Below are 19,088 nucleotides of genomic sequence, written 5' to 3' on the forward strand. Positions count from 1 at the left end.
CAAAGGTGGCCTTAATTAGGAAAGACATGTTTTATTTATTTATATATATATATATATATATATATATATATATATATATATATATATATATATATATATATATATTAGTGTGTTTGTGCTTTATGTGTGTTTAAAACAGAGTATGGAATAAATTATTTATCATGGAGAGAATATTGCTTCAATATTGTTGAAAGCACAACAAATAAAGGTAATATGGAACTTAATGATGATATATTAATCCTTTTTAAGTTATTTATGCTTGTTTTTTTGCTTTTGCAGATTGCTTCGTCATTTTTTCAACATTCATTTTTTACATATATTTTTGCGGGAAAATGACGTAAACGGTCTTATTTACAGAAGGATAAATGGCATTCCATACGACTAGATATATGTGCAGTTAAAGTATTAATTACTTCCCTCCTCCCGTGTCTGTGCGTGGGTTTATCGATTAACTGGTAAATCGGCTTGCCATACCTGACATCATTCAGAAATCTCTTCGCCAGAAGAAAAAAAAAAGTGACGTAGAAGCCAACATGGCGGCTCCCCGCTCCACGATGAAATTTTGGAAGCCGGGTAAGTGCAAATAAATGAATTAAAAAGTCAGTAGATGTTTTTCGGCGCCATTGTTGTAAATCTGGAGGTTCTGTCGGGAGTCGGTGATAAAAGTGAGTCCGCAGTGGAGCTCAGTGCTGCTGCGTGCTTTCTGCAGCCTGATCGCTTTAACTGTGGATCATCTGAATTCAAGTGTTTACCTGCCAATATGAAACCAGTTTGAATTGATAACAACTTACAGACAGGCTGCAAATAAAAATGCTCCATTGCAGGACGATCTGTTAATCAGTGAAAATCTTCATTTTAATAAAACATCTCCTCCTCTTCGCCATCTGCTCTGCTCCAGGGTCTGAGGCTCCGGGGATCTCAGAGGAACGGGATCTGAGCTCGGAGACCACCGGATCCCCCATCATCTTCAATCCAAACACAGCCCTCTCTATAGAGAAGCAGCGGCAAAAGCTTCCAGTTTTTAAGGTTTCACTCTGCTTCCACACACCTTTCAACGCATTAGCTGCATTATTCCATGAACATCTGTCTTTGATATCTGTTTTTTTCTTATTTATCTCCAATGCAGCACAGAAACAACATATTATACCTGGTTGAAAGCTTCCAGACTGTTATTATAGTTGGGGAGACCGGATGTGGAAAGACAACACAGATCCCTCAGGTTAGTTTCTGCCAAACCTTTAAATAATTAGTCCTGCTTTGCATTAAAGGAATAGTACACCCAAAACATGATTAGCCTTCATTTTCTACTCACCTCCATGCTGAACAACACTCTGGAGTACTTTTTTGATATCTCAAATGCATCTGGAGATCTGGGAGGCTTCTTGCTGTCTGCTGACATTCAAATAATGGAGGTCCATGGCGCCCGAGACAGAAAGGTCCATAAAAGTCCACAAAAACGTGTCAATATTCCTCCATACTGCTCGTCCAATGTAATCCAAGTGTCCTGAGTGGGTAGCATCCAGAATTTACTCGAAACGAAGTCATTTAGAATGTTTTTAGAGCATAAACAGTAGTGTATAGGATTTCCTAATAGCGCCCCCATGCGCGCTCACGATTCTACGGAAGCCGGCAGACCAAACCAGCGCATTCAGCTCGGCAAAGAACTCATGCTCTTCCTCAACACTGAAGTCCTCAGACATTTTTCTTTCGTTGTTTCTTTCTTTGCACAGGTAAACAGCACATTTCTTCTTCTACGCTTGCATTATCGGCAGACCAGACGCTGAATGCGCACTTTCTTCCGGTTTGGTCTGCCGGCTTCCGTAGAATCGTGAGCGCGCATGGGGGCGCTATTAGGAAATCCTATACACTACTGTTTATGCTCTAAAAACATTCTAAATGACTTCGTTTCGAGTAAATTCTGGATGCTACCCACTCAGGACACTTGGATTACATTGGACGAGCAGTATGGAGGAATATTGACACGTTTTTGTGGACTTTTATGGACCTTTCTGTCTCGGGCGCCATGGACCTCCATTATTTGAATGTCAGCAGACAGCAAGAAGCCTCCCAGATCTCCAGATGCATTTGAGATATCAAAAAAAGTACTCCAGAGTGTTGTTCAGCATGGAGGTGAGTAGAAAATGAAGGCTAATCATGTTTTGGGTGTACTATTCCTTTAAGGTGCATTCAGAAACAATTTCTTCCACAGTGGTTCAATATGACCTTGCATGGATGCTTAGCAACCCGTTCCCCCTTTATTGAGCAGAGTTTGGTCCTCATCAGCTAAAATTAAATTTATGCAGAATCTTTCATTCCTGCTTTGTTCTTTTCTTTTGCCTTCAATCAGTACCTGCTGGAGGCTGGCTGGGCCGCGGAGGGGAAAGTGATTGGAGTGACGCAGCCTCGACGTGTGGCTGCTATCTCGGTAAGAGCTCAGCCGATGTCCTCCCACTTTTTTGCCAATGTCATCTGACTGCAGGCAAATTTGGTTCACATCATAGGACACGTGCCCTGCTTCAAATATACTTCTTTGTCCCCATTTTTTCCCCTTCTTGCTGATAGGTTGCTAACCGTGTTGCGGAGGAGCGAGGTGCCCTGCTGGGACACGAGGTGGGCTACACCATCCGGTTCGATGACTGCTCTGACCCCCAAGCCACCAGGATTAAGGTAGCAAGAGGAGGGTGGGCTCAGCCTTCTTGTGTGGTGTCCTTCAGACTGTACTAAAGCATTTATGCTTTCAGTTTCTCACAGATGGAATGCTTGTGCGAGAAATGATGGCAGACCCTCTTTTAAAAAGATACAGGTACAAGTTTAGAAATGAAAGATGCTCTCACTGGCCATTTCATTAGTGTTGGATTGGACCCCATTCTGCTTCCAGAACTACCTCCATTCTGCATGGCATAGATTTAAAGCCATGAAGAATGCTGTGCCACATTTAAAGCCATTTTTGCTTTCTATCCATATTGATCCTCAGTTTGAACCTAAGCAAGTTGTCTTGAATGCATCTAGACGGCTCTGCTGGAAGTATTTTTGAACGGGGTGCTGTGAATTTTTTGTTTTTGTTTCTGGACAAAAGACCTATGAGCCTATAGGCCTATTTAAACTACACTAAAAATAAATAAGTAAATAGATTTAGATTCACTACTTTATTGTCATATATATGCACGCAACCAGGGTCTTTAACACAGACATCAGTTCTCAGGAGAATATATATATATGCTATTAATTAAACTTCATTATAACACTATAACAATCAGTTGTGTCAAAAGTACACACATTTGTTACTTAAGTAGAAGTATAGATACTGCAGTTTAAAAACACTCAGGTAAAAGTTGAAGTATCAACCTGGCTTCTTTACTTAAGTAAAAGTGGAAAAAGTATGTGCTCCAAAATCTACTTAAAGTATAAATGTATAAAGTAAACTTTAAAAAAAAACAGCCAGACACCACTATATGAATTGAAAGCTCAATTTTTCGACTATTTAGAAAAAATCTTTGAGATAGGGCCAAGGATGAGGGAGGTCTTGTTGGTCTCCGACCTTTCAGACATTTTAACATGTTTTTCTAAATCAGACATTGTAGCATGGCATAGACCAGGGGTCACCAACCATTTCAAGGCTGAGGGCTACTTCATGGCTATTAAATCATAGGAAGGGCTACCAATACTGACCTATGAACAAGAGGGGTCAGCGTTCACCTAAACTTCATCCATAATAAACACATTTTTATTGTTAACTTTTAATTTCTAATTTTCCTTTAAACATTATAACTTTAAAATCTCTATAAATGCTAAAATGCCCTATATGATTACTATGATGAAATGCTCTATAAATGATTAAAAAGAAGAGTCACAGAATAAAATACAATTTCAAACGTAGCCCACTGCTGAGTTGCTGTTTTCAGAAGGCGTTGAGGGCACCCCATGTGGTCCTTGAGGGCCCCTTGGTGCCCGCGGGCACCGCGTTGGCGACAATTCACGTTTGGAGTTTGAAGAACACCTGCTTGCTTCTGATGATTTCCTTTAGCTAACCAATGAGTGTTTGCGTTACATGACTCATCCAATTACACTAGTTTTCACTAGATGTGGATGGAGCCAATGATCTGCATTGGATGGCGCACATGACGTTAAATTTATATTTATAAATATAAAACCGAAGCCAAGAGTAACGAGTAACGTTTGTTTTAAAAATGTAAGGAATAGAAAGTACAGATACTTGAGTGAAAATGTAATGAGTAGAAGTCAGAAGTAGGAAAAATAAGTAATGGAGGAAAGTATAGATACCTAAAAAGTTAACTTATGTACAGTAACAAAGTATTTGTTCTTCATTACTTGACACCTCTGATAACAATGTAGATTTGGTCAGCTTGCATGAACCTGATTCACTGTGTTTATGTCAAATGTGATTCTATTAACTCCAAAATCTTGTTACACAAACCACAAGGAAATAATTAAATTATGAACAGTTATTGAATAGTTCTCCACATCCATTACACAAAGAAAACAAGATCAAAATAAGACTAAAGTATATGGCTACGTTAGGTGTTCAAATGTTCAAGTGCACTCTGAGGTCGTGAAGATAAAAGTCTCTCATGAGCCGACGAATCCGAAATGCGTTTCTTTGACATATTTCCTCCACATTTCTGTCATTATTACTTTGTAAATTTGTAAATCTGCTGCTGCAAGCCAGATGCCACGCACTAGCTTGCTTGATGTTGCCATGACAACGTAACTTCGATGAGCTTGTGTTGATTAGGCCTCAGAATAATTCAATTCAAATCCAAATACACGTATTAGTAAAATAAAAAAGAACTTAAAATCATTTCCTAAAATATTCATAAGGAATTTATAAATTTAGCAAAGTATTTTTTTTTTTTAAATCTCCATCTTGCCACTAGGTGATGCTGCAGCACCCCCACTTTCTACGGCCATGCCTCCAGATGCACCAAGTTCCTGACTTGTGGCTTAGCTATTTATTATTTGTAAAAAGATGCATTTAAAAAGTTTTACCCTAATAAAACGGCCATACAGTATTTATTTTTTTTTTAGTCACCAGGTTTAATTTAGTTTTAGTTTTATTATCCTAGATTGGTCCAGGGTTGATATGGGTAACTGATTCTGTACTTTCCTCTCTTATGTTCAGTGTGTTGATGTTGGATGAAGCACATGAGAGAACTCTGTACACAGACATAGCCATTGGGCTACTGAAAAAGGTAAGACCAATAGATGCAAATTGCTAGCTCTTCAAAGTTACAGTTTTTTGACATTTAGATTTTATTAAGGTAAAACAAAGTCTTAGCAAGAAAAAAGAGAAAAGTAAAAAACACAAGATACTTGGAACAAAACAAAAATCACAAGTCATCATTGTGACCATGGTTTCATTTTTATATGAAGAGACAGTTTTAAGATTGGTTTCAGGAAAAAAAACCACCACAAAATAATGTCTAAATATGGTTTGCATGTGATTTAGTACTAATGACTAAAAGCAAAAGCATAACATGACTTCCTGTACTCTTTCACCACTTTAAGACTAGACATGTTGCATTAAAATTCTAATTAGTAAATATATCTTGGTTTCAGAAGTGTTTCTTTAATGCAGACACTATGCAAAAACATAGAAAAATGAATTTAGAATTGCCGACTTTGTAAGCAGACCTTAACACCTTTTTGCTGTTTGGCTCTTTATACAATAAGACAACTATGAGTAATTCACATTAGCTGGTTAATTAGTTTGATTATATCCTTAGATATTCAACCTGCTGTCAACCGCTAAACTTGATTGTTGGCCTAAATGTGCCAACTGTAGTTTGAAATCAGCCCTGGATAAAGCAAGGAACTTTCCCGGGGATGAAAGTGTTGATATTAAAGCTTTAATTGAGGAGCTCTTATAAAGGTATACTCATCAGAGGGGCTGACAACAAAGATTTAGCCTGTTGGTTTCCAGATAGTTTCAGAACTATTTTCCAACTGAAAATATCAAGAATGAATCCACAATTGTCAGCTGTTTGGTACTTGTTTAAAAGTAAAGCATATAACAGTTTTTTTTTTTTTTTTTTGCTAGTTAAAGCAATATTGCAAAAAGTGAAATGAAAGTTGACACATTCAGATCTCTTCACTGAGAATAACAGTTATAATATATATACTTTACTAGGGGGAATGGTGGCCTAGTGGTTAGGGCATAGAGCTTTGAATCCTGAGATTCTGAGTTCGAGCCCGACTCCCACAGACTGCCACTCTGGGTGTCTGAGCAAAGACCCTTAACCCCACACTGCTCCCCGGGTGCTGCACAGTAGCCCACTGCTCCCCAAGTGGATGGGCTAAATGCAGAGGTAAATTCCTCCAATGTGAAATCAATAAAGTACAATTATTGAGACTGCAGTTATTTAATCCCAGCCCCAGAATCTCATTGAAAATAGTTTAGGATTTGACAGCAGGAAGGATTTGCAAAGGGCCATTTTTTTTATTGAGAAACCATGTTTGCACAGTACTTTTTATACCGGTATATATTTTTTATATATATTTAAAATTTGTCTTGTTTTTAGTTCATATTTTTTGCCTTCTTCAAAATTGAACAATGATTTAAAAATAAGAGTGCTCATTCGTTGTTAAGTGAGTGAATTCTTCATGTCAATCACGAGTTATGCGATTATTAACCAATTTCACTCCAACCAAAACTCAATTCATCCAACTTCTTATTCTTAAAGACGCACTCTCATCAGTTTTCTTTGACTCTGTTGGCTTTTTCTTTGATTCTTTGACAGATTCAAAAGAAGAGGCGGGACCTGAGGGTGATAGTTGCCTCTGCCACTCTTGATGCCAAGGTGACTGCCTCATTAAGATGAACAGATTTGCTAGGTTAACAGACCAACAAAGGCAGGCAGAGGAGGAGCGTAGATGAGGTGGATAAACTGATGATGGATAGATAGCCGCATCAGGTCACAGCTGCTCTCAGCATCAAGGAAGTCTGCTAAATACGCCAAATCTGACATCTATTGTGCTCTCTGTTTAAAAATGCTTTTATTTGACCCTGCAAAAATCTTTTAATAACAGATTTTGTAGCATTTAGGCCATGTGTGCTTTAACTGTTTTGCTGCAAAGTCTTGCATGACACTTATAACTAGAAAATAAATGTTATAATGTTGCACCTTTAAAAGAAAAATAACGTTCTACCTGATGTGATATTATGTAAAGAAATTCCATGAGTTCTTCAACCTGAATGAGTCTGGGGATCCCAACAAGGACACTTGTGGAATCCTGACAGTAGAGGGACGTACTTTTCCAGTGGACATCTTCTACACTGTCAGGTAGTCCAAATAGGGATTCTGACTGAAGGGAAGATATTATATTCAACCTAAAGATGGCTGCCAAGCTTTGATCTCTGGTTTGTTGTTAGTCCAGTCCCAGATTATGTGAAGGCCACAGTGGAGACGGTGATGAAGATTCATGAGATGGAAGATGATGGGGACGTTCTTGCTTTCCTCACTGGGCAGGCAAGTGATCGTATTTCTGTCAGCAAATGCATTGTTTCTATTATCATTAAGGCATTAATATTGTTTCTTTCTTGTATTTAACTCCATTTTAGGAAGAGGTGGAGAAGGTGGTGTCCCTCCTGCAAGAACAAGCCAGAGCTCTTTCTCGATATGGTATGAAGAAACACCTGAGAATCTTGCCCATGTACTCTGGTCTACCCTATGCAGACCAAATGAAAGTCTTTGAAAGGGCTCCCCCTACTGTTCGCAAGGTAAATCTTCATCTTTCTGTGTATTGTTATTGAAAAGTATAATAATTTGGCTAAATGGCATCAATATCACTCAATTTATTTTAACCACACATATGTGATTATAAGTATTAACTTTCTTTAAATTTCTATGCAAAATAAAATACAAGGGGTGCAAATTGGGGTTATTCTTCCATTCATACATCCTTGCTTCTGAATTATTAGCTTTCCAGAAATCCTCCTATCTACGTGCCAAACTGGGTCTTTTTCATACTTTGGCAAAACAATTATTAAGCCAGCGCCTGATCAAACATTTTCTATGTTATTCGGTTGAATCTCTAATAGTAATGTGTAATATTCGCGTAGTGGCAGTTTTTTTGTAGTAATAATTAAATATTTCTTTGTTGATATTTTGATACAAAGTTGTCACTCTGCTAAGGTTCCCATTTTCAAAATTTAAATGAGAAAAAAATTTGAAAAATAGCCATTGTCTGTATCCTTTAGATTGATCTGTGATTTCTCATCCTTTTTTATTACGTGAAATAATCCACTACAAGCTGGAGTGAACTCTGGGCTTTTCTGAGACCGTTTTGCTCTGGTATTTACTTTTACACGATTCTCATCATTTTAATATTATAATGCTCGGCTTAATTTGTATTTTTTTTTTTACTTTGCTGGTCCATATAAGATGACATCTATTATGTATATTTTTTTTCCTGGTTTCTATGCTTGATGTCAGATGTGACCTCAAGATTCAATACTAGACTGAAGTCAGAGGGGTTCAACAGTTTGCTTTAAAGTGTACACATTACTAATGCTAAGTTATTACGGCGTTGTAACAGTGGAATTAACTTTCTGACAACTTGTGATTACAGTCTATTTTTTAATTTTTTATGGATACCTTTTTAATATCTAATGGTGTTTCAAAAGGATATAGTTTTAGTCCCCATTTTATTGGCTATTCTTATAAACAAAGTTGAACACTTATATGCTAAGAGTAATTCGCACTGTGAACCCCACCCTCTATCTATATATTAAGCCTTAACAGGAAGAATTTCATTTGATGCTAAAGTGGGGTTAACCACTTCAGAACTGTGCGCGGGCATCCTCTATAAAATTGTATATTAACAGCTCATTAAGTTATTATAAACAGTCTTTAGCTAAATATTAACACATATGTATAATGCTGATATTTTCATGTTTAATTTTTCTTTCCAGATTGTGGTGGCCACAAACATAGCTGAGACGTCTATCACCATAAACGGTATCATGTTTGTCATCGACTGTGCATTTGTGAAGCTACGGGCCTACAATCCTCGCACTGCCATTGAATCTCTGGTGGTCACTCCCATCTCAAAGGCCTCAGCCAGCCAGAGAGCTGGGAGGGCAGGACGAAACCGACCTGGGAAGTGCTTTAGGCTATATACAGGCACGTGTGGGTTGATGGAAAGGAATTACAAGAAAGTAACTGAGGAAACCTAATCCCTTTTGAATAATCTCTCATTTGCTTTTTTTTTTGTATTGTTTCTGCTTCCTTCAACAGAGGAGGACTACGAGAAGCTACCTGCTGCTACCGTTCCAGAGATGCAACGCTCTAATTTAGCCCCTGTAATCCTGCAGCTCAAAGCATTGGGGATAGACAACGTTCTGCGCTTTAGCTTCCTTTCTGTGAGTTTCTCCTCCACTTTGAAAGAAACTTGACAAAATATGTAACAATCCATAAGTGATGTACGGACAAGTTGGCATAGCACAAAATGAAGACGGGGTGGAAAAACCCCGATCAAATTCTGATTTTAATTTTATTGCAAAATTTTCAAATTCAAGATACAGAGTACCAACTCAGTGCTCTAAATCAGTGATTCCAAACCGGGGGTACTCATACCCCTAGTGGTCACGAGTGCATTACAAGGGATACATCAAAATATTTTATTTTTTATGTAGCTAAATAAAATAGAGCTGGGATCTGTTTTGCTTACTGAGGACCAATTTCAAAAAGAGGAAAAGGCTGGATGTAGAGAAAAGCCTGAGATCAGCTGGTTTTCACACTGAGCTATCGGAGCTCATCAAAGCAGCTCAGGTGTCTTGATGAAAACGAAGTAAAACTAATTATGTCAGTCTTACTATAACTTTTGTTCTGTGTTTTGCTCCCAATTTATCAAGTTTAAATATGATTATAGGAAAGTTTATGAGAGGAGTTCCAGTTTTATAAATACAGGTTCATAATATGATTTTATTTCGTATTTATTTTGATTACTTACAAACTTTCAGACAACATATTAATGTTTTTTTTTTGAGATGGAAAGCATAAAATGCCTAATAATTAAACTTAAATGATTAAGTAAAGTAGTTTTAATGTATAATTAGTTAGTTTACATTCCACAATCATCAATACTTTTGACTGAGAGGAGTACTCATTCACAAAGGGGTACACAAGTAAAAAAAAAAAGGTCAGTAAAAACTGATCTAAATAACAGTTTGGGGTTATTTCAGAGGTTAAATTTAGTCTTTAAACTCGGGCTGTTTTGGATCATAAAAACACAGCTGGCTTGCATCTGCATATCCGGGCTTTGTTTGGCTTCACTGCTGTCTTTTATTATATGTCGGTCAATAAGCTGCGTACTTGAAAAAAGCACATAGCTACTTATGAAGATGGACTATTTCTCTTTTTACCCAAGATAACTATGTTTACCTATTGTGGAGGAAAATAAAAGATAAATGATAAGATAAAAAAGAAAAAAACAAATTAACCAATATGTTAATGTCAGACGAAGTTGCAGCCATGATGCAACTTGCAGACACAAAAACTATGCAGAGATAAAAAAGAAAATTAAATGGTTGACATTTAACAGTTTTGTAAATGTCAAGTCGTTAGCTTTTTTGTGTTCTTGTTCAAGTTTGTGTTGTAGGTTTTTGAACATATGAAAGAAGCCCCAAAAGAGAAGATAAGTGCAGTGGAACTTTAATAAACATTTTTTGGGAGGTCTGCAGCAAGCTATACAAAGTTATTCACTTATCAACCTTTTTTTCCTGTCCAGTTGTCTCCCAGTAAATGTAACAAATCTTCCAAAGCTCATTTCTCCTCAAAGAACCGTAGATGGTTTCAACATTTAAATGGTCTTATCTTCTTCAGTTATTCTTTTAATTTCCACAAGTTTAACATCAAGCTGGGACTCCACTCCTTCCGGATCTGTAAACTCGTAATTGTCCTGGGCTGACTTGTTTGTGGATTTGCCTTTGCCTTTCACATATGCATCATAGTGTCTTGAAAATAACAGTCAATTATGGTCTTTGAAGATCTAAACCACTGATTATTTCTTAGATACACCAGATGTGAATTAACTGTCTTTTGTGGGGGTTTTTCAGCCTCCTCCAGCCCAGACTATGGTTCAGGCTCTGGAACTTCTTTACGCTCTTGGAGGTGAGAAATATTTTGCTCATCAGCAGTTTGAAAACAGGGGTTTTCCTTCAATGCATGACTCATTGCATATGTTTTTGCCTGAACATCACACAATGTTTGCATCAACAGAATGCTCCCTATTTACAGTCTACGTGTTTCATGGCAGGTTTGGACCATTACGGCCGTTTGACTGACCCCATGGGTGTGCGGATGGCGGAGTTTCCTCTCAGCCCCATGTTTGCTAAGATGCTCCTAGAGTCTGGAAACTTTGGCTGCTCCAAAGAGATAGTTACCATAGCTGCCATGATGCAGATCCAGAATATATTTGTTGTGCCTCCGAATCAGAAGAAAGATGCCGTAAGAGATTTATTTTTGCTTTTTTTCATTTTAAGCGCTTTGCTCTTCTTGAGCATAAAAACTACCCTGCTTTTTGGCAATCTGTCCCCTGCAGGCTCGTGAACACAGGAAATTTGCAGTCGCTGAGGGAGACCACCTCACTATGCTGAATGTATATGAGGCATTCATTAAGGTACAGCATGTGGACACAGGCAGTTCAGTCAGTGGCGGTTAACTCGCCATAATGTGGTGAACTCTCATAAGTAGATATTCATTGGGACTTTTTTGTTTGCTGTATTTCCTGTAGCATCAGAAAAGCTCCCAATGGTGTCAGGAGCATTTTCTTAATTACAAAGGTCTTGTCCGCGCCGTCGCAGTAAGAGAGCAGCTTCGCCGTCTCATGAACAAATTTAAAGTGCCACGAACTTCCAGTGAAGGTAAGACTTCTTCATGATTATGTTTTCAACAAAATAAGGATTTTGCAAGCAGTCAGGATTGTAGCATTACCGGTACTTGTCTGTATGTGTTTGACAAACTCATATCGCTGTCTGTTTTACACAGGTGACCCAGATGTGATCTTGAGGTGTATTGTGTCTGGATTCTTTGCTAATGCTGCTCGCATTCATCACTCTGGCTCCTATCGGTGACTATCCAATTCAGTCAGGGATAAGCCATGTTTTTAAGCTTTAAGCCTCATTATTAAGAGTCTTTTGTCTTACCAGAACTTTACGAGATGATCTTGAACTTCACATTCATCCCAGCTCTGTGCTGTATGGAGAGAAGCCTCCGAAGTGGTCAGTATGTTATGTTTCACACAATCTTTCCAAGTGCTCACTATGTAATGTGCATTAGTGGCTAAATTAGCAAAAATGTGTCAATCTTTTTCACACATATTAATATCAATCATATGTCAATCAAATACATAATAGTGCACTGACTTGGAAAAGCATCTAAATATGTAGAACACGATTACATTTAAGCTGTAATCTTAAAGAATGGGGTAAAACCTTAGTCTAAATGTTCAAAGCTGGTATCACCCAAAGGCTGCCGGCTGTAAACATTGTTCTGCGAAGTTTTTACTAATGCGTTCTGAAGGCGAACACTTTTTACTTTAGAAGAATAAACCCCACCCTCCCTTTCCTCTACCCAACACTACTCCGTGTTAATCCATCAGATAAAAACCACTCATTACACCGAGTTTTGTTAGGAAAAAATGTAAAAGAAATTCTAGAGGAAAAAGCACTTTTTTTTTTTTTACTCCCTGTTAATACGGATGTTTTTTCCGTCCTTTTCTGAAAGTCTTTGCTTTAATCTTCTCAGGGTCGTCTTTAACGAAGTGATGCAAACCTCAAAATACTACATGCGTGATGTGACTGCTGTGGAGTCATCCTGGCTGGTGGAGTTGGCCCCTCATTTTTACAAGCAGGCTAAGGTAAAAAAAAAGAAAAGAAAAAAAAAATCTATTCCACATTCACTAAATATTTATTCACTGTTTTGATTATTTCCTGCTCATTGTTGTTCTTTCATTTTTAGCATGGTTCGCTGGCCAGCAAGAGATCTAGAGTCCTCTGAATAAACCATCCGCAGAAACCCAAAGGGAAAGCAAGACAGAGTTGTTACTGTGCTCCCATCCATTCTCATTGTATATATGAAGATATGATGTATATTTGTTGTTCATGTCAAACCTATACAGCTCTTCACACTGTGGCGGTGCTACGATAGAGTTAGTGTCAGCACTTGTTAATTTTCTAGCGGGTTTGTTTGTTTACATAGAAACGAATGTTTAAGGAGGCCAGGCTGGGCCTGAATGGCACCCGTTAGAGCATTTGGTTCACTCATACCACTAGAAATATATTCTATACTCAAAGCAGGCTCAGGTTCAAGCTTTAGCTCCTGTGCCACAGGCCCAATCACACCTGGCTTCAGTATTTTTTTACAGATATGTTGTAGAAGAAATATTGAATGACGATAGACTGTGAATTGTTTCCCAATCATTGATTCTTTTTTTTTTCCTCCAGTATTTTTTTCCCCATCATGTTCTTCTTTTAAATTGGTTATCTTCACTTTGATTTTGCCCTGTTGAATTACTGTCATGTTGACCTACAGATTTTATTTCAGGGTTTTTCTTTATATTTTTCATCAGCATCGGGCTCTCTTGATACTGTGAAGAAGCTCCAGTATAGCTCAGATTTAGTGGCCTTTTCACCACACTGTGCCGATTGTTTTTTTGTTTTTAAACAGCCTCTATGACATTTCACTTTCAGAGGAAATATGTAAATACTCCCAGAATATATGTATCGCTGTGAAACTAAATTAAAAAAGAAGTGCCATTTAGGAGTGCTGTGATGACAAAAAAGCATTTAGAGACACAACCAGGAATTTAGCCATAGCAAACAACTATACACACAGTTTTTTTTTTTAAGTGTCTTAATTTATGCTTGGTTATAATATTTTATTAACCTGTAAACATTCCATGTCATCTGCATGAACCTCATTTTTGTCATATTTTTGCTCGGACCCTTAAAGCTTTACTTCACTAAGTCCACTGCTGGAATGGCACAAATATTGATATGTCTACCTTTTTGTCATTTACATGGTGGAAACTGTCTTTAGACTAGTTCAGTAAATCCGTAAAGACACCAAAAACAGATAAGATGCACTCAAACCTATTAGATTATAGGATCAAGTACAAATGCATGTTAAATGGTACTCTTACAAAGACCTATTCACTTTGTGGTTGTATTCCAAGACAAACCTGTTACATTATTGAGCATCCTCCTTTGTGCAGATGCACATGTAAGGCAGCAAACAGTAGTCGTGTGTAGCAGTTTAACTCTGAGAGTAAAACCACCATCTGTCCTTTTCCTGTGACACTCTACAATAAAGCCTTATTGTCATACACTTAACTGTATGCTTGTTGCTTTAAAACAATCCAATTGGTTCTGTGTTACTTCTCATGTAGCTTGTTCACCAGGAGGTGTCCCTGTTGTTTGACAAATACTCCTAAAGCTTCAGCTAGAAGTAAATTCAGTTAATGCTCGGGTATTAGTCAGTGTCTGAATGCATTTAATCTCTGAGGAGAGTGTTTTTTTCACTGTTAACAGATGTCAGGTTAATGATGCAGTGTGCAGCGTATGTGCGACTGCAGTTGCAGATATGTGTATGTTTTAAAAACTATGGATGTGGGCATTTAGAAAGTATTGAAATCTTTTAAAACCAGTTTTAACTCTGAAGACTGTAACATTTGCACGTATCTACTGAGTATATGTATATTATATTTAATTTTCTTTTATTTTTGGCAAATCAAGTTTTTATATGTTGCATTATTAATAAATAGGCTTTGTAAAAAGCTTTAAACAACATGACTGGTAAGAAAGAGAAGGATATTAGTATACAGTTATCAAAGGCTATTTTAAATCTGCCAACAGATTCTGGTTTGATTAGAATTTGCATCCTTTAAGTCTTCAAACACTTCAAAGAGGTAAAACAGTTCATGAGTCAATTTGTTTTAAAGAAATGTTGCTGTAAGTTAGAAATTAGGAGCAAACATTTTATGTAAATTAGAGGTTTGCTTAGGGGTTACATGACATTCACACATCAAACACATCACTGTGCTGAATAGACTAGTGAGGTGCCTTATAAATACTATACTTATTTATTTATTTTCTTACCATGGTCTGTGTAAATACTGTTTTAAATCGGTTGAAGCGTGTCCTTCTAAGCCATTTTTTAAGACGCCTGTAAAAAAGTTGTCAAGTAATCTGTTGAACAGCTGAAGACTGGACCAGAACAATGATTCAAAAATCCTGATCAAACTGGCTAGAAGAGAAAATATTAAATAGTCTGTAATGATATATATCTCTGCAAAAGCAAAATGGACTTTAAAAGAACTCGACGTGAAGAAAAGCTGGAAAATATTTAGATAATGAAGCAATGCTGCATGAAGAATAGCAAAGACCAATGACAAAACATTTTAAATTGTTATTTCTAAAAAGTAGGTATTACAACATGGTTACTAGCTTTTTTTAATGTCTGTGAAACCGAATAAAAAATCCCACAGATTAATCTTTACCTTTTCTACTTTAATCACCTTTTTTTCTACATCAATGAAAACAACAAAGGGCAGAGAAAAAAAAAACAAGGATTTATTTAACAGTGATAAAACGATCAACTCCTAAGCTATTTCTAATATGAACGGATCATGATATTAAGTATGGAATGTCATCTGATTTACTCTATAAAAAGTTTTTCAGTACATAGTTTGACTATGAAGCTTGATTTAACATGACTAATTTGCACCATATCCTTTTTTTCCATATTTCCTAAGCGGTTATTTATGTTTAAACCTTTTGATGCTTTTCCTTCGGGCCATATTTATATGAAGCATTTGTAAAGAAATCTCTGTGCATGTGTTTTTGGCTGTATGGCAAAGTGTGATTAATTAATCACCGACAGATGCTGTTAAGTTCTGTCTGCTGTCTGATGTTAAATGATTACCCACTTTCAAAGAAGCTTTATGGATTTAAATTGTGATAAAATTGTGTACAGTTGCAGCTCAAATCAAAAACAAAATTAATCCTCTGATTGAGAAATAAATTACCTTTTGAGGTTCTCCCTTCTAACAGTGGAAGGCTACTAAAAGGGTGCACACTAACTCTGGAAGCAAGCCTTTACCGCAATTATTGGAGCGCTTTATTTTTATGCTTATGTTGCATGTTTTAAATACAATATATCTTTCTGTTGATGTGAGGATCAGATGGCGGGTTATGATGCAGTGGGGCTTCGGAAACCGTTTCTTTTACAGGTGAGAAAGATGAGCACACATTTTCAATCAGTTTATTTTCCTAGCCTGTTGCCATTTACTGTAATTCTTAACGTTACTTTTCCCTAAGGAAAAGCACTCAGCGCTGTGTTAATGGGCTGAAACATATGTACTTTATAATATTTTTCCAGAGGCTTTGAACTGATTAAATGTTCTCTTCACAAACCTCATTATTTATTTTTAATTAGCACTACGTGAATGCTTTGTTTCTCTCACTTTATTGAAATTAATTTATCTCAGAAATAACCTAGTAATAAATAAATGTAAATCCTCAGTACTCCTCAAAGATTTTAAAAATAAATACATTAGTATTTAAACTAAGTTTTGCAGTTTACCTTTTAAATTTGACACTAATTGCATGATGAATAAGAAACAAAATTATATCTTTGAAGGTATATTTATTCAGTTAACTTGAGTGCAAATGTCAGTCCCATAAGACCTAGGCCTATGCAAACAATCTCTTTATTGAACCCTGCAAAATTTTTGATGTGCCTGAAGAAGAAAGATAAAAGGCATTCATTTTCCCTCACAGTGAGGATATATATTTGAAAAAAACACAAGCTTTAGTTTTGTTAGCATGAGCTGATTGACAGTTAACATTGGGGGAGTTTTGCCCTAGTAGTTAGAGCAGTGTGCTTGTGCTCTGAGAAGGTTGCAAGTACATGGTGAATCCAAACAGCCTGCACTCTGGGTCCCTGAGAAAGACCCTTAACCCCACACTGCTCCCTGGGCACCACACAATGGCAGCCTACTGCTTCCCAAGGGGAATGCAGAGGCGAATTTCTCCAGTGTAAGTTTAATAAATTAAAATTATTATTATAAACATTGGAGATGGGGGTAGTAGTCCTAGTAGAGCATATACATAAACTTCTTGAAACAACAGAACTTTTAAAAAAACATCTAGGAAATCTGGTTGACTTAAGTAGAAAAAAAAGGTATTTTGGCAAATTGTTAAATAAAACTAAAATATCTCACCATTGGGGTGGGAGCTGTAAAGGAGAAATTATTCATGTATCTGAGCCACACACTGCAAAAGTGATCTATAACTAAATAAACATGTCTGAAAAGAAGTCTATTTAGTCTTAATTTGAGTAGGTCAATAAGACAACTAGCCAATGGAATGAGTATTTTTACTCTTAAAATAAGATAATTAGATAACATGCACTTGAAATAAGACAATGGAATTGTTTTTGTTGTTCTTATTTTAAATGTAAATTGTCTTCTTCCATTGACAAAGCGTCTCAATTAACTTCAAGAAAAAAATGCACTTATTTTAGGAAAAAAAGTGACTTTTAGATTTAAATTTTTTTGCAGAGTTTGAGACAAATCTGAATATGCAAAGCTGGTTGAACCCATTAAAGACTTTGATTATAAATCCATATGTCATTGACAAAAATATCCAACTTTGTGTTGGTCAATCAAAATAAATACCCAGTGATTTATTGGATGTAACATGACAAAATGCAAAATGTCGGTAAGAATACTTTTGAATAGGGCACTGGAATTATTGATAGCATATGATAATAAACCACATTACCTTATTAATCAAGCATTAAAAAGTTAAATTAAAAGCTTTTGCAACCATGACATTTTCTACAGACTTTAGATACATTTTTCTCTGTTATTCTAGGTATCAATTGTGGCTGAAAGGGAAAGTGTCCTCTTCCACCTGATCTCCATACAAAGGACAAAAACAAGTACGACTAGAACGGCCACATTAGTACATATGTTCTCCTGTTTCGCTCAAGTGCCCATTAGTGTTTTAGAAGCACATACGTGTGAGGTGACAGCCGGAGGCCTTGGTGATTAATAGCATGCATGTGACAGAAGCGGGGTGGCAGTTTAAACAGGTTGTGAGTATGTACTTGAGCATTTTCACGTCATATTTCAGCTCTGTCAAAAAAATCATTGACATGTTCCGTCTAATACAAGAAATGTTTAACTGTTTTATAGGGGAAAGATGGGAAAGCAAGTCATGTGTGACATGTAATTACCCCTGTTCAAAGTTTGTTCATGTTTTGAAAGAAAACAAGTGGTTAATATTTCTCTACTCAGTGAATAATTAGTAATGAATGCCTTTACTTGTTTTTGGATTATTTTTCTGCCTTACAAAAGTATCAGTAGCTTTTAAAACTTATTTTTCTTTCTAGATCCACAAGCTCAAATCTGTTTTATTGTCATTTAATGTGATAGACTTTTACAATGTAGTTAATAATTTGAAAGAGAAAGGAAAAAAGTGGTTTAACTTTTTTGCTAGTAGATCACTAAAGACTGATGTGCATTTGTATTCAGCCCTTTTACCATAGATAAAACCATGCATGAGTTTGATGTTCTCTTGGCATCCATTTGCTGTTTACAAATTTGATGATAATGAAACAATGGCATAGCAATAACGAGTTTTGTTGAAGGTTTGCGCTAAACCATATGGGGGGAAAAAGCTGCCAAATGAGAGCAATTAGAACTTTCTCACCTACATGCAAATTGTTGTGTGAGCTGGGGTGCAGAACTCCGTGCATCCATCGCTGTGAGAACATTATCCTCATGTTTAAACATAGTAGTGGTAGCATCATGTTGTGGGTATTCCTTTCCTCAGCTGGAACAGAGTTGCTAGTCAGTGTTGATGAGAAGATGGCTGAAGCCAAATAGAGGGTGATCCTCAAAAAAATCTGTTGCTGCTGCAAAAGACAGTAGATAGACAGCAAGAGCTACAGTGGTGTTTAAAACATTTTGGAACTTAATGACCATGTTAATTTGAGGGATATTTACATAATTATAGATCCAAGAACATTAGAAGGGTCTTCCGTATTTGGCTTCATAAG

The 19,088-nt window shown here is 36.7% G+C and overlaps 1 protein-coding gene across 1 annotated transcript; it reads left to right on the plus strand.

Moving 5' to 3' along the window:
* The first annotated feature begins 438 nt into the window (after window positions 1–438).
* Window positions 439–14,353, plus strand: zgc:158828 (probable ATP-dependent RNA helicase DHX35). The gene is made up of 21 exons (XM_038271527.1): window positions 439–573; window positions 899–1,026; window positions 1,127–1,219; window positions 2,348–2,425; window positions 2,563–2,667; window positions 2,742–2,803; window positions 5,141–5,210; window positions 6,759–6,818; window positions 7,189–7,301; window positions 7,391–7,487; window positions 7,580–7,738; window positions 8,933–9,143; window positions 9,258–9,382; window positions 11,078–11,132; window positions 11,278–11,468; window positions 11,563–11,640; window positions 11,755–11,884; window positions 12,009–12,090; window positions 12,170–12,241; window positions 12,768–12,879; window positions 12,981–14,353. The coding sequence occupies exons 1-21, from the start codon at window positions 534–536 to the stop codon at window positions 13,017–13,019; spliced, it is 2,100 nt and encodes a 699-aa protein (XP_038127455.1). The 5' UTR covers window positions 439–533; the 3' UTR covers window positions 13,020–14,353.
* Window positions 14,354–19,088: the final 4,735 nt, after the last annotated feature.

The sequence above is a fragment of the Cyprinodon tularosa genome, unplaced genomic scaffold, assembly GCF_016077235.1.
Source record: "Cyprinodon tularosa strain WSP-4 unplaced genomic scaffold, ASM1607723v1 ctg8, whole genome shotgun sequence".
Classification (NCBI taxonomy): domain Eukaryota; kingdom Metazoa; phylum Chordata; class Actinopteri; order Cyprinodontiformes; family Cyprinodontidae; genus Cyprinodon; species Cyprinodon tularosa.

Coding starts and splice junctions, on each gene's coding strand:
- zgc:158828 (XM_038271527.1), top strand. CDS start 534: ATGGCGGCTCCCCGCTCCACGATGAAATTTTGGAAGCCGG. Junction 1,220..2,347: donor AGACAACACAGATCCCTCAG/GTTAGTTTCTGC, acceptor GCCTTCAATCAG/TACCTGCTGGAGGCTGGCTG. Junction 7,488..7,579: donor TTGCTTTCCTCACTGGGCAG/GCAAGTGATCGT, acceptor ACTCCATTTTAG/GAAGAGGTGGAGAAGGTGGT.